This window comes from Agelaius tricolor, unplaced genomic scaffold, assembly GCF_023055355.1.
Source record: "Agelaius tricolor isolate 1412-34295 unplaced genomic scaffold, bAgeTri1.0.p SCAF_2, whole genome shotgun sequence".
NCBI lineage: Eukaryota > Metazoa > Chordata > Aves > Passeriformes > Icteridae > Agelaius > Agelaius tricolor.
In genome coordinates this window covers 53,372,388-53,385,390 of record NW_027269262.1, presented here as the reverse complement: position 1 = coordinate 53,385,390, position 13,003 = coordinate 53,372,388, and the positions used below count along the sequence as shown (strand labels likewise).

Below are 13,003 nucleotides of genomic sequence, written 5' to 3'. Positions count from 1 at the left end.
AGGAAAGACATCTTAAAGGTGTAATTGGAAAAACAGACTTTGTGCTCATCTGCAACAGAAGAATGTGTGACTGTGAATGGTAAAGCCATTTAAACGTGCCTGTTCCAACGTTTTCTTCCTTCTAAGGCCAGGGAAACACAGTGGTTAAGAAAAAAATTACACTATTGCAGATAGTTTAGGTTCCTGAGAACCAAGTTTAGGTTCCTGAGAACCATGTACCACCTTCTAAGTTTGTACCAGGCACCTTGTCAGGCCCTGATGTCTTCTGCTTATGGTCATTTTCATTGCTGTAAAGTGGATTCAGGGGCAGGTTTTTTACAGATGGGGAACTTCATTTTCAGGTTGTGAAACTGCTAAAGATACAGAGAATTAAGAAAGGAAGAATGAAGAAACTGCTTGGGCCACTGAAAGTGGGTGCTGCTCAGTACCAAGTTCATAGTGCTGTGGAAGGTGATGGAGGGAGCTCTGTCATGACATGGTGGAGGAGACAAAGACTACTTGCTGCACCACAGGGACACACTTCCTTCCCTACAAAAAAAAAATGCCGTTTGGGCTCCATGGAACAGGACATCGAAACCGAAATAAGCCACAAATATGATGCTCCATGAATTCCTTTTAAAAATCTTTTTAATGAAGAAATAATTCCATTCCAAAATATAGACACACAATTAAATAGTTTAATCACTTCAAAATATAACATGTCCCCAGTAGGTTCCAACACACACACACAAAACAATACTTAACAGCAATACAAAAACCCCATACAATAGCAGTTCTGTTACAATACCAATGAATATCGTGACATTTTTAGTGTCTCTGTATCTGTCTCAAGTGGTGTCAAGTACAGTGTTTTAAAAATGCGTTGCAGTTAGTAGCCTCAAGATGTAACTCTTCGTACTTTTTTTTGTTGTTTTTTGGTTCAAAGGTAAAAATGCCCTTTACTCTTCAGGACACTGTGGAGTGCTTGCTGTTCACAGCTCCGTCTGCTGAATTGAACCAGTGTGATTACAGCAACCCGAGGTTGCAATATTTACAAGGTCTATCTACAGTAATTGCCAAGAACCAATAAGAATGGGAGAAGGTGACGACTGAAAGTAAAGGCGGACACACTTATGATAAATTATGATGCAACAATTTGGCTCATGCATATAAGAAAATACATATTATATCACAACAAAGGCCACACACCTTTTTATGCAGTTTAGTTAACATTACTACTTACAGACAACCCATTCTCCACCTTCGTTTTGGACATTCAAGGACCCTATACATCTTCACATCCCTGTTTCCTGATTCCAAACCACTGGTTTTCCTCCAGTGACAGCAAAACCACCCGGAGCTTTGACGGCTGTGGCGGGCCATGGGTAATTAAGAAAAGGGCCATACCAGGGACCTCTTCTGTAACTGTGTTTGTTTTAATGACCGCAAACCACAACCAAATAGTCAATAATAGTCAACAAACAGACAAAGACCAACTGGGTGAAAATGCAGCCAGCTTAACGGTTGGAAAAATGCTTAAAATAGACATTTGCAGAGCTAAGTAAGAGGTGCTTCATCTCAGAGCTCCAGGGCATAAGGGACCCAGAACTCCTAAGGGATCATCTTGTTGACACCAGCCTAAAAGAAAGGTGCTTGATTAGTCAACTTCAGTTCTTACTCCTAGTTCAGAAAGCTCTTGCAATGGATTTAGTCTAGTGCATCTATTTTAAGCACGGTGACAATGAGCACGCAGACATTAAGGTAATGAGAGGGATCTATTACTTTGGGCACAGTTAAACATGACATGGGTTGAACTAATCAGCCATTGCACATAGCTGTGTTCTAGCTTGTTTTCTCCCTGTTCAGGAAATGCTTGCCTGGAATCCTGAGCTGACAGCAATGTCTACAGGTTCACTGGAGTAGCTTAAAACATGGAGTGCTAGGCACTAGTGGAGGCTAACTCATTCCTGAGAGGAGGTTGCAGGAGGGGACAGTGGAGGATATGGTGCCTGCCTTGCCAGGATGGCACATACCCAGGAGCAAAGACCGGTGATTGCAAAAATGAAAAGCTTACATGAAGATATCTGGATCCCTTAGTATGCATTTGGATGTCTGGGAGCAAGCCCAGGTATGCAAGGATATACAGACAAGAGATCTGCATACACAATAAAATGATATGAAAGTGAAACATGGCAGCAGCTCTTTCATACAGATACTCATTCCCTAACACATAGTGCCCAGGGAAACAGCCACAAGCCTGGAGAATGCATGCAAACGAGTGGACTTACTGGGTCGAGCTACATAGCAATCTCATGTAAACACGGCAGCACACATCCACGTCACCATGAAAGCAAGGACAGACAAGCCACGTTAACCTGCTTCAGATGGGTATCTCATCACTTGCTGTAGGCAAACTGTGCTGGTGTGAAATATCTGTATGAAACACCACTGTTTTCAGGGCTGTTAGACAGTGTCACTTCAGGTCAGCCAGGCACTGGAAGCCCAGTTTTGCATTAGGGCAGTAAAGTTACCTTGGCACAGAGGCGGCCCCGAGCTAACAGTGTGCAGCTCAGGAGGGCCAGCATGGAACACCTCCTGGTGTCCCTGCCCTGCTGCTGCTCCAGCTGTCCCTGGCCTGGCTCTGGTTCCTCTGCACGGCAGTGCCATGTGCCACAGAGGTGTCACCTTTGTTTTGGAGCAGGGTGCTCTGGGGAGCACGTGGATGCTAGTTTGTGTCAATGACCACTCAGGAGTATCTGTAGGTTTGTGGTCACAGCAGAGCAAACACTTTTTAGCCAGCAGCCTCACTGCCTAACCCTGCCTAATGGCCACGTCAGTCCCCTTTCTCCTGAAATGCCTTGATACTGGAAAAATACTAAACTGGACGAAACTCCAATTCTGTAACTGTATGCCTGTCCTTCCGCAAGAACCCACTGCTCTTCTTGTGCTTTTCACTGAGCGCTATTTCTCCATCCAGCTCTGAAAGAGTCTCACCACACATTTCCAAGAGGGCATGCAGAACATCTGGTGGCTGGCTAAGGCAGTACACATTCGGAAATCAAAAGGAAACAGTTGCAAGCGCACTTTAAGCCTGTACATTTAAAGCTGAAGGCCTCGAAAATAACATAATGGAAGGGGGTGGGGAGGAAGAGGAGGGGCAGAGAGATGGAAAGAGCTGGTTTGTTGAACACATGCTTACTAAAGCTAAAACATCAATGAAACAATACCATGGAGGATTATACGTAACATCAGTCAGTTCAGGGATCTTATGGCACCTGTGGTTTATAAACAGCTTTAGCAACGAGTATTTCAAAACATAGTTCACAGTTTTAAGAAGATCTGTGCTGATTTAAAAACTAGATTCTATATCATTTGAATGTCACCTTTTGTATATGATATCTATTTGGAAAAAAAATATTTACACTAACTTCTATGGCTGATTTGTTAGATTATTTTGAAAGAAACATTCCTAAGTTACACATTAGCCCTAAATTAGAGAAGTTTATTATTATTATTAATTATATTATTATTATTTTAGTACATTTTGTATAAGCCTTAATTTAAAGACTTGCAAACAAATTGCAAATATAGTCTGGTTCTTTGTTTTTTGGGCTACTAGATATATACACTCAGGAGTATCATCGTTCAGTGTTAAATGCATAATTGTCGCTTTTTATTTCTCCCGTGGGAAAAAAAAAATGTACAGTGTATAGTAAACCGATCTACTAAAATCTCAAAGTATTCAGAAATCAAATTTCTAACTATAAACAGTATTGTCATTGTAAACTGAACAGGTTCAATATCATGTGCAAAGGGTTCACGTGAGTTATTAACAGCGCCGCCGTGTGTGACAGCAGCACGCGCGTCAGTCTGTTTGCTTCGCCAGTAATGAGCCATGTTACAGAAGATGTAGCTAATATAAGTTAGCTTTAAACAAAAGTCTTGTTGTCAAAAAACACACATCTACAAACTACAACTCTTAGAACAAAAGTACTGTGCTACAGTCCTCAGAACTTAGTTATGTGATTTTTTTGTCAAGAGACGCTGCACCTCTTGGTTCCACTCTTCTGTGAAGTTTGCAGCTGAGTTTTCTTCATCGTCTGTCCGAAAGCAGCTCTCCTCATCATCGGTTCTTACGTAGCTTTCATTGTCCGTCTGACTGCAGCTTCCCTGTTGAGAAACGTTTATGGAAGGTTTTTAAAGAATTTATGGAAGGTTTTTAAAGAATTTATGGAAGTTTTTTTTTAAAGAGTGCTGGTTTAACATGCTGCACCCACGCAGGCAGAGCATGTAAAGCCTTTCTCTCAATGCTGTTTCATTGAGAGAAAAAAGGGAGCTGGCCAATTCCTGTGGTTATCCCTCAAGGAGTTAAAAATGGAAAAAAGCCATTCTACCTAGGTGAGCTATAGATATTTGAGCTGTAAATAGAATCTTCCAGGCCATGTGGGAATTTGAAAACTTCCCTTGTCAGGGGCAAGAAGACAAGTTGCCTGCTCTGCTGTGGGACCTTGGAGTAACTCAGTCTGCATTGACACACATTCCCATTTTCCCTTTCACTTTCCCCTTCCAGCTCACTCTATAAATAGACTATTGAAAGTGAAACCATTGTTTTCACCATCTGCCTTGTGCAGTGTTCACTTGATTTGCAGCCACTCACCATCATGAGCCTCCCCTCACATGTAAATATCTTGTATGTTTTACTGTGTCTAAGAAAACCTGCAGTTTTCTGAAAGGTTTTTTTGAAAGGATGATTCTGGGTGCTACAGCTCATGAACAGCCTAGTCCACTGGTGCAGAGTTTTTGCCTGTGCTCCAATGCATGCTGAAGCATCAGTGAGTATGGTAAATTCCTACAGAAGAGGCATCAAAGTTTTAGCTGGTAATGGAAAATGCTTGATAGGTTACTGCTGCTTCTTCTCAGAACAATGTCAGGATCTACAGTCAGGTAATACTGCAAACTTCTGCTCCTGGAACATTTCTTGTAAAGGCACTGTTTACACATTTGACCCTTCCTAAGTAAAGGAACTCATTAATTTTTCTTTTGAACTACCTCAGAGGGAAAACCAATCTGCATTGCATGAGATACGATAATCACAGCATAATATACCACTCCCCACACAAGAATTCTTTCCTACTCCTTTCAGGCATAAAGCTGGCCTAAAAATGGGAGATGAAATGCAAAAATAGTTAAATTAAATCTGATGAATGAAGAAAGGTCAGGTAGTTTAGTTTGCTGCTTCCCCTTCCTGAGACCATTTGATTGTATTAATTATTCAAGCACAAACACTTCCACTCCATTCCTTAATACCTAAGCATGCCAAATGGTATGATGGTCTTAATTTAGTGTTTCCTTGTGTCAGATGGTTGCAAAAGACAAGCATTAACATTTTGTTGATAAATGCAAAGGAAACCTGCAGTGCAAGTCTAGTGAGAGTTAAATAAAAAATTTCTGAGGTACATCTTAAATGATATCTTCTAAAAATCAGACAGGCACCTGCACTTCTTAAGTCTGCAAACTAATTTGGTAATCTTAGCAAAGGAAAACTTTGCTCTTCACAATTCAGACAAAAAAATGCAAATCAAAGGCATGGAAGAGGTCAGTTCTCAGCTGCCTGAGACTGACTTTTACTGAATCAGCTCCAGGGTTATGTAAATAATAGAATCCTTTAAGCTGCAAAAGATCATTCAGTCCAGCCTTTAACCCAGCACTGCCAAGCCTCACCACTAAACCATGTCCCCAAGTGCCACATCCACATGCCTTTCAAATATCTCCAGGGATGGTGACTCAACCACTTCCTTGGGCAGCCTGTTCCAATGCTTGGCAACCCTCTTGGTGACAAAGTTTTTCCTAACATACAAAAATATAGGAACATCTCATATTTCGTGATGGTACCATTATAAACCACAAGAGTAAAATAAGAATGGCTTGTGAAACATGGGATGCATTAAGATGCATTGACAGTAATGTTAAGTATTTGGGTTTGCTTCATATTTTCTAGATAAACTACTTCCCTTTGGTGGACTGTGGGAAGGGTTATTCTAAATTCTCCCCAGGCTTCTCTCTGTTTCACAGCCAGGACTGGGATAGAGATATTTTCCTACAAGAGATAATGAGTACTAATGAACCTCAGAGCTCCAAAGTCACTGCAACATTTTGGAAGTGCCAAAATTAATTCCAAGTTAAGATTTTTATGATTTTTCATGATATAAAACTGTTTCTAGACCTCTTCTGTTACTTAATCCACAGCTTCTTTTCTGTTACTTGCCATTCAGTGATTTTTCAAAAAACATCCTTATCACTTGTGTAATTTTAGAACTGAATTCACAAATTTAAGCTCCTTCTTCCCTGATAACTTGGTCACAGTTTTTTTACAGTGTTTTTTACACCTACATGCTAAGAAGAGGAGGACTTAGGGAGAAAAATAAACCAAACAGAAAACCAAAACATAGCTGAGTGAATGTAGCAGACATTTTTGAAAATTACTGTGCTGTTATCCTCCTGTTATTTTCAAATGGAATGGTCCAGATAATGCTGGCTTTTATGTACTTGCTCAAGAAAAAACTAAAAAAGACTGGACTAGACTGACCACACTCTCCCTTGGGTTTTATCACCTGACATCTGATGTGTTCTTAATCTCTGCTGGGAAACATGAAAACAGAGGTTCAAAAAAAATGGCAAGAGATGAGAAAAATATGGAAACTCAACATGAATTCTGCCCCGGAAAAACAGTCCAAGTTGAATACATGGTATTTTAAAAGAATACATTCATATAAAACATTGAGAGGATTTGGGGTCCTAGTGTTTGAAAAAAAATCCACCTGTTTCAATAGAAACCATTCAGTCACTTTTGCAATGGAAAATGTCTCCCAAAGACACCCAAAGCCTCAGATCCCACAACAGTTCATGTTATAAGGTTTTGAGAGAGTGGGAATGGAACTGAATCTTTAACTGAAATTATTAAATTTTTGTCAAGACAGGGAAAATCACAGTTAAAATCTGAGAACAAAACCTGCAATAAAGCCTCTCTGCACTCCCTCTTAGTGGATGCCTTAGGTCTGATTTCTATTAGCTTTTTACACCTTCTCTCCTGTTTTAATAATGCATATAAATGAATTAGGCATGACCAATTCAAATGTGTGCCAGCACTAAAGCACAGCTTTAGAAAAATCTAGGAGATGGTAGGTCTCGTGAGGACATGTCCACTGCATGAGTCAACAGCAACTAATTGAAAATGACAACTTCTAAACCAGTCTCTGAAATGCAGGATTTCTGCTCCCATTGGCCGCCCTTGGCAAAAAACCAAATGCTATCAAGGAGATAAAGGTAAAAAAACATCAGAGTTTCACCTAAAGTCAAGATCTGCCTAGTACCTGCTGAGAACAAGCTCAAATTCACTCTACTTCTTTACTAAAAATGAAACAAGTATATTTAACATAAAAAGTAAATTGAAAACATAATTAAATTATGTTGTATATATTACTAGAATCTCTTGTTCTCTTGGGAATTTCCTATATACTAGATGCTATTTGAAATCAATTCTGGAAAATCGTACATAGCATTTTAAAGATGCAAATAGATTGCAAAAATCATCAATCAAATAACATCAACTTCAGATGAATGAGGAAATGAGCAAAACTCTGAGGCTGGTCATCAGCAGTAATATCATTCACAAGGAGCTACAATAAACTGATCTCATTTCCCCCATCTTTTGGTTTTGTTTTTAGTAAGCACAAACATAATACTGGTGTGAGAAAATCTGCTGTCTTTCTACTTCCTATGGCCATCTACGGCCATATCAGCTGTATTTGTATCACTAATGACTGAATAAGGGCTTAGAAATAAAACTCTCCATGCAGCTTCTAAGCTTCAAGCAAGAACCCAATAAGAACTGCAAAAGCACTTTAGATACTATGATTTAGATACTATCATGACTGGTATAAACTATTTTGAAGTTATTTTTCCAGTGCTGTGAAATGCAAGTACCAAATAAAATACACAAGATATGACAGACTTCCATATTCACAACAGAGTGAATCTTGAGAAGATTCACTTACCATGTGAAGATGTATTTATCATAATGTACCATAATGCATTTTGTTCTTGTGGATATAGGTGAAGTGCCAAGTCCACCAGCTTTGGATGCCAGTTTCTGTAGGACTAGGCTTTTATAGCTCCTGGGAATATTACACTCTTTGGTACTGGCCAGAGGGCTCCCCTGGGAGCTAAAAAGAATTTCACTATGAAAGTCTTTCTTTTTGACAAGGTTTCAAATCATCTAGGAGACTAGACAGTATCTCAGTCTCAGGTATCTTCTAATTTGAGACAGGATACAGATCTTCAAGAAAGCCAGGCTTCCAGAGCAGTATGTTTTCCCCCCATCACTATGTTAACATTGCTTCCCAATAAAAAAGGAAACCTTATATAGAATTGCCTGAGTTTTGTAATTCTAATTAGAAAATGTTTTTTTTGACTTATCATTGCAAATTTTAATTATATTCAATTATATACAAAATTTCCACTATATACATTGTTACACACACATTGTTGTTGAAATATCTACTTGCCTTTCACATGACCTGATCTAAAACTGACAACTGGACCAAAACAGAGTAAAGAAACTTATTTTTCTGGCTGTAAATGTTTAGGGAACTGTACATGGCTCATATTTTTAACAAGACTACTGAGAAAATGAATGTAACCTGAGGAGCAATGTTAGGAGAATTTTTATGAGCAGTTATTTGGAGTTTATAGCACTCTGGGTACTGCAGTTTATTTGCTTTTCACATCCAGTTATTCTGCTTCAGCTGCAAGAGACACTGAGACAGATACCTTGGAAATACCCTTTAGTAGCTGCATTCACAAGGTACACATTTTAACAGTCAAATTTCACTGTCACCAGAAGACACAAACCCCTTGAATCAGAGTCAAGTTTTACCATCAAAACTGCCATAAAAATGAGGAGGTCTAGCATAAAACATGACACACAAAATCTAACAATATGAGTTCCTGTTAGAGTTGGCACAGGCTTGTTCACTGGTTTTGCTCATCTGAACACAACCCTGCCCAAGCTCCAGTGCCCATTTGATTGTTGACCTCTGCTTGTTTTTAGCTCTGGCTTTGAGGAAGAGGCTCAGTCTGCAGATCAGAATTAGATCCCTATTCTGATTCCTCTTCCCTTTCCATCCCCTTTATCCCATGGTTCAGTGTCTCAGCAGGATGGACAGGACTATCTCACTGCCATCTTCACAGCAGGGCACTGCATGCTCCTGGAGAGCCAGAAATGCAGAGTCCATGGCTTCAGATGAGGCAAGAAGAAATGTGTGGTCTCCACTTCCTGGGAAAATGTGCAGAGTTACAGGCTACTTCACAAAAATAGATGCTGTCTGTCTTCCTGAGGAAAAACACAATTGCTGAACTTGGCAGTAAGCTCAGTGCTGCAACTGGGAGGATGGCATGTGTAAGAAACATGACCTCAGTATGGTGATGCCTTGTTGGGGCTACCTAAAAACAGAGGTCAGACAAAGCTAAGGGAATAAAAAGCTTTTATATTTATTGAAGGGCCTTCAGGTACTTTTCAGGCAGATGAAGCCCCCCAGGGGCTACACCCAAAAATTGGACGACAGGTCATGAGTTTTCACACCTTGATAAGTTTGGTCCTTTTGCAAATTGGGGGTTAATTTTCCAATTACAGCTTCAGGTAATGAAGTCATTTACCCCAAGTTTGCTCAGCCCCAAGTCACTTTTGTTTACAGCTCTTGGGGCCTGAGGCAATGAGGTGTCTTTGATTCCCAGGCCTAGAGAGGATTTGTTTTGTCTGACCAAAATGAGAAGACAGTAGCTAACACTCTATATGGAGTTTAGAGTTCCACACTAAAGAACTGCAGGATTACAAATATATGAAAAATATAAAAGCTAAAATCCTAAGGCATCAATGGGACAGCAGGGAATTTACAGATCTTGCCATATTTCAGAACTGCCAGCTTCTATCCAGTAGCTGAGTGCCTTCCACGTTTTGGGGCTTTTTAAAATTCCACAACACATCTGAGGACACCTCTGTGGTTAAGCAGCTGGTGGATTGCTTTCTTTAATGTTTGCAAAAGTCTTCTTTCACACACTAGAGTAGATGTTCTGACCTCATAAGAAATTATTTATTTCAGTTATCCTAGGAAGACTAAAGCACTGAATGGAATTAAACTCAGGTCTCTTGAAATGTAATCTGATTCCTTATCTTCTGGACAAGGCTTCACTGTACTGGTTAATATATTTGTCATCATCCTCAGGGATGAAAAGCCCATGTTCTCACTCTGATGGTCAACAAAGGAAAAACATAAAAAGGGTGACAGCTTAACAGGAATCCTTGGGACTAGGACTACAGATCCATAAATTAGAACTGATTCAGAGAGATTCTGAGGCATCCCAACACAGGTTAAAAGGAGAAAGAAACAGCTTTGTCACATATATTCAGGTGCCACAAGATGCATTGCAACTGAAATGTTTATTATGGGGATTAATTCCAAACTTTCTTCTAAATTATAATAATACTTACTTGAGAGGAGAGAGAAGAATATTGCACTCAACTTTGCAAACTGACCTGTAGATAACAAAGGACAGAAAACAGGAAGATGACAAATTAAGCCTGTGAGCAGCCAGGCAGTGTATTATTCTGAAAAAAGCCATGCACAAGCCTAGAAATAAAGGGAGCAATTAGGGACCCAGAAAATAAACCCAGTGAAAACTGTCTTACACAACATATCAGCAAAAGACAAAAGTGGAAACAGATGTGGGAGGATACACGCTGTTAGCATTTACACTTGTGCATTAAATGTGTTTGGGTTTTTTTCTGATACAGATTCTTGTTATTTACAACATGCTTAAAAAAAAGAGAGAAAGAAGCCTCCTCTAAGGTTTCATGTCCCTGATTTCCCTGTGTCTCCTGGCTTTTTTATACTAATTTAGAGTTCAGCACAAAAATCTTTCTTAGACACAAGGTGACACAAAATAACAAGAGTGGGTTTGGGCCAACCATCTTTCATGCTACGCTACATCTACATGTTTTTCTAAATGTGCTGACTGTACACGAAGTGAGACATTTAATAACATAAAAATGGTTACCAGATTGTTACTGAGGTGACCATTCTGCACCCTTAGTAGGAGTTCCTCCTTGCAGATTTTTTCAGCTGACAATTGCATTACGATAGCTACAGCTTCTGGCTCTCTTTGGCAATCCAGATGAATGCAGTGTATATGTGAGTACAAACAGTAAAACAGCTTGTAATAAATTCCAATGGTTTGATGCAAATGAGAATAGTTGACCTGGCCTCTGTTCCACAGGATACCCCAAACAGAAATTTTCCAATTTTCCTTTGCTTTTCCAAGTAGTAAGCTGTGGCTTTTTTAGAATACTCAGTGATATTAGCAGAAAAAGGGATAGAAGAGTGAAATACCACAAATAAACAGTAAATTGCAGAGAACAACCAATGCCAAAGCACATGTCTTGGGGTCAATATATGACACTCTCAACCAGCTCCTAATCATCTTAGTAGTCCCTATTAACTTATATCCTTGTCTTGCTTCCTTTAAACCCATCCCCTATTTTAAATGTCATCACCCATACTGGGAAGGACTTCTCATGCATTGCCATTACATGCTTTGGGGCTGTGGTATCAACTAAAAATAGATTCTACTTACAAGTCACTACTGTCAAATCACTGCCTGATAGGAGCTGACAATCTTACAGACAGTAAAGTACATCATGAAACTTCTTCTGAAAAAATGCTGTTAAGCAGAACTTGTCTAGAATGAGGACTTTCTGGTCCTTCAGTGAATATATTTTTGACAAAAAAAAGCTTTTCCTTTTTTTGACCAGGGGAGGGGGTGTGTGTGTGTGGTAGGCTTTTTGTCTGTTTTTGTCCCCTGGTGGAAACAAATAATGTAAAACAATGGGGAATAAGCTTCACTTGTGTGTTGTCTTGGCTCACCTAAATTCAGGAGTTTTATTCTGATGTTAATAGGGAGAAGATTTCCTCACTTTCTCCTTGGAATGTTGGTGGAAAACAGCAGAAAAACTATTTTGACTGAAGCAAGAGTAACACCCAGTGCCATCAAGTGACATACATAACTTCTCCTGCCTTTATTTGCAGTGTACATACATCCTAAATTTTATCCATGTACAAAATCCCATTGTAACTTGTGAAACTCAAGTAACACTATTGCCATATATTGCACTTCCATACAGTAATCAAAATACAGTCAAACTGATCTGTTCTTTCTGTGGAACATAGCATTTTTACCAGAAAGAATAACATTTATTATTTGATGCCAGATAGCTGTGACTATTTAGGCACCCCCTTCTCTAAACTGACACCTACGTTTCATTACATCAGTAGTAGCTGTTCATCCTGTTCAGAAGCTATAAGGCTGTGATTTTTGACCATTCCTGTCTTGGATAAAAAGTTCAGACAATTCCCCCTAGTCACCTGCTGTTGCCTTAGTAAATAATCTATTACAATCCTGCTCCTTTTGTCAGGTCCTTAAAGACCTCTGCGATGAAATTACTTTTGGCAACCTACCATGGGAATGTAGCAGGTCTCAACAACAACAACAAAAAGATGTTCACATCAACCTCAAATTTTGACAAGACTCAATAAACTTTTACAAGACTAACATATCCTAGCAGCTTTACAGAAAAAAAGACCAAAAGAGCAGCCAATCTTCATTACAGCACAAGCCTGTCAGACACAGATTGTCTCCAAAGTGACCAGCACTGAACAGTAGAGGAGAATTACCAGAAAAGAAGGCTAGATTTTATTAGCTCCTAAAAATCAGCAGTATAAAGAATTGCTGCCCATAAAGTGATTTTGAACATAATTGGCAGACATCTGGCCTCTCAGAACATGTCTAATTTGGTTTTTGGTTTTTTAATATGTTCATTGGGGGTGAGGTCCAAATTTGAGCCGATTGCCATGTGGAAACAAAGTTATTTTTGCTTGTTTCAGCTCTGATCCCAAATAACCGAACTAGTTGA

General features: G+C 39.4%; 1 protein-coding gene across 16 annotated transcripts in view; it reads right to left on the bottom strand.

Annotated features, from left to right (window-relative positions):
• Positions 1–609: 609 nt before the first annotated feature.
• Positions 610–13,003, bottom strand: part of DTNA (dystrobrevin alpha) — a 223,917-nt gene continuing 211,523 nt past the window's right edge. For 15 of the 16 annotated variants that reach the window (XM_071419057.1, XM_071419078.1, XM_071419049.1 and 12 more), the window contains 2 exons: positions 10,526–10,570; positions 610–4,149 (listed from right to left, as the gene is read on the bottom strand). In XM_071419057.1, coding sequence (XP_071275158.1) covers positions 10,553–10,570 — 18 coding nt within the window. In that variant the 3' untranslated portion in view covers positions 610–4,149; positions 10,526–10,552. The remainder of the gene's footprint in view (positions 4,150–10,525; positions 10,571–13,003) is intronic. The other variant, XM_071419091.1, reaches the window with a different exon arrangement.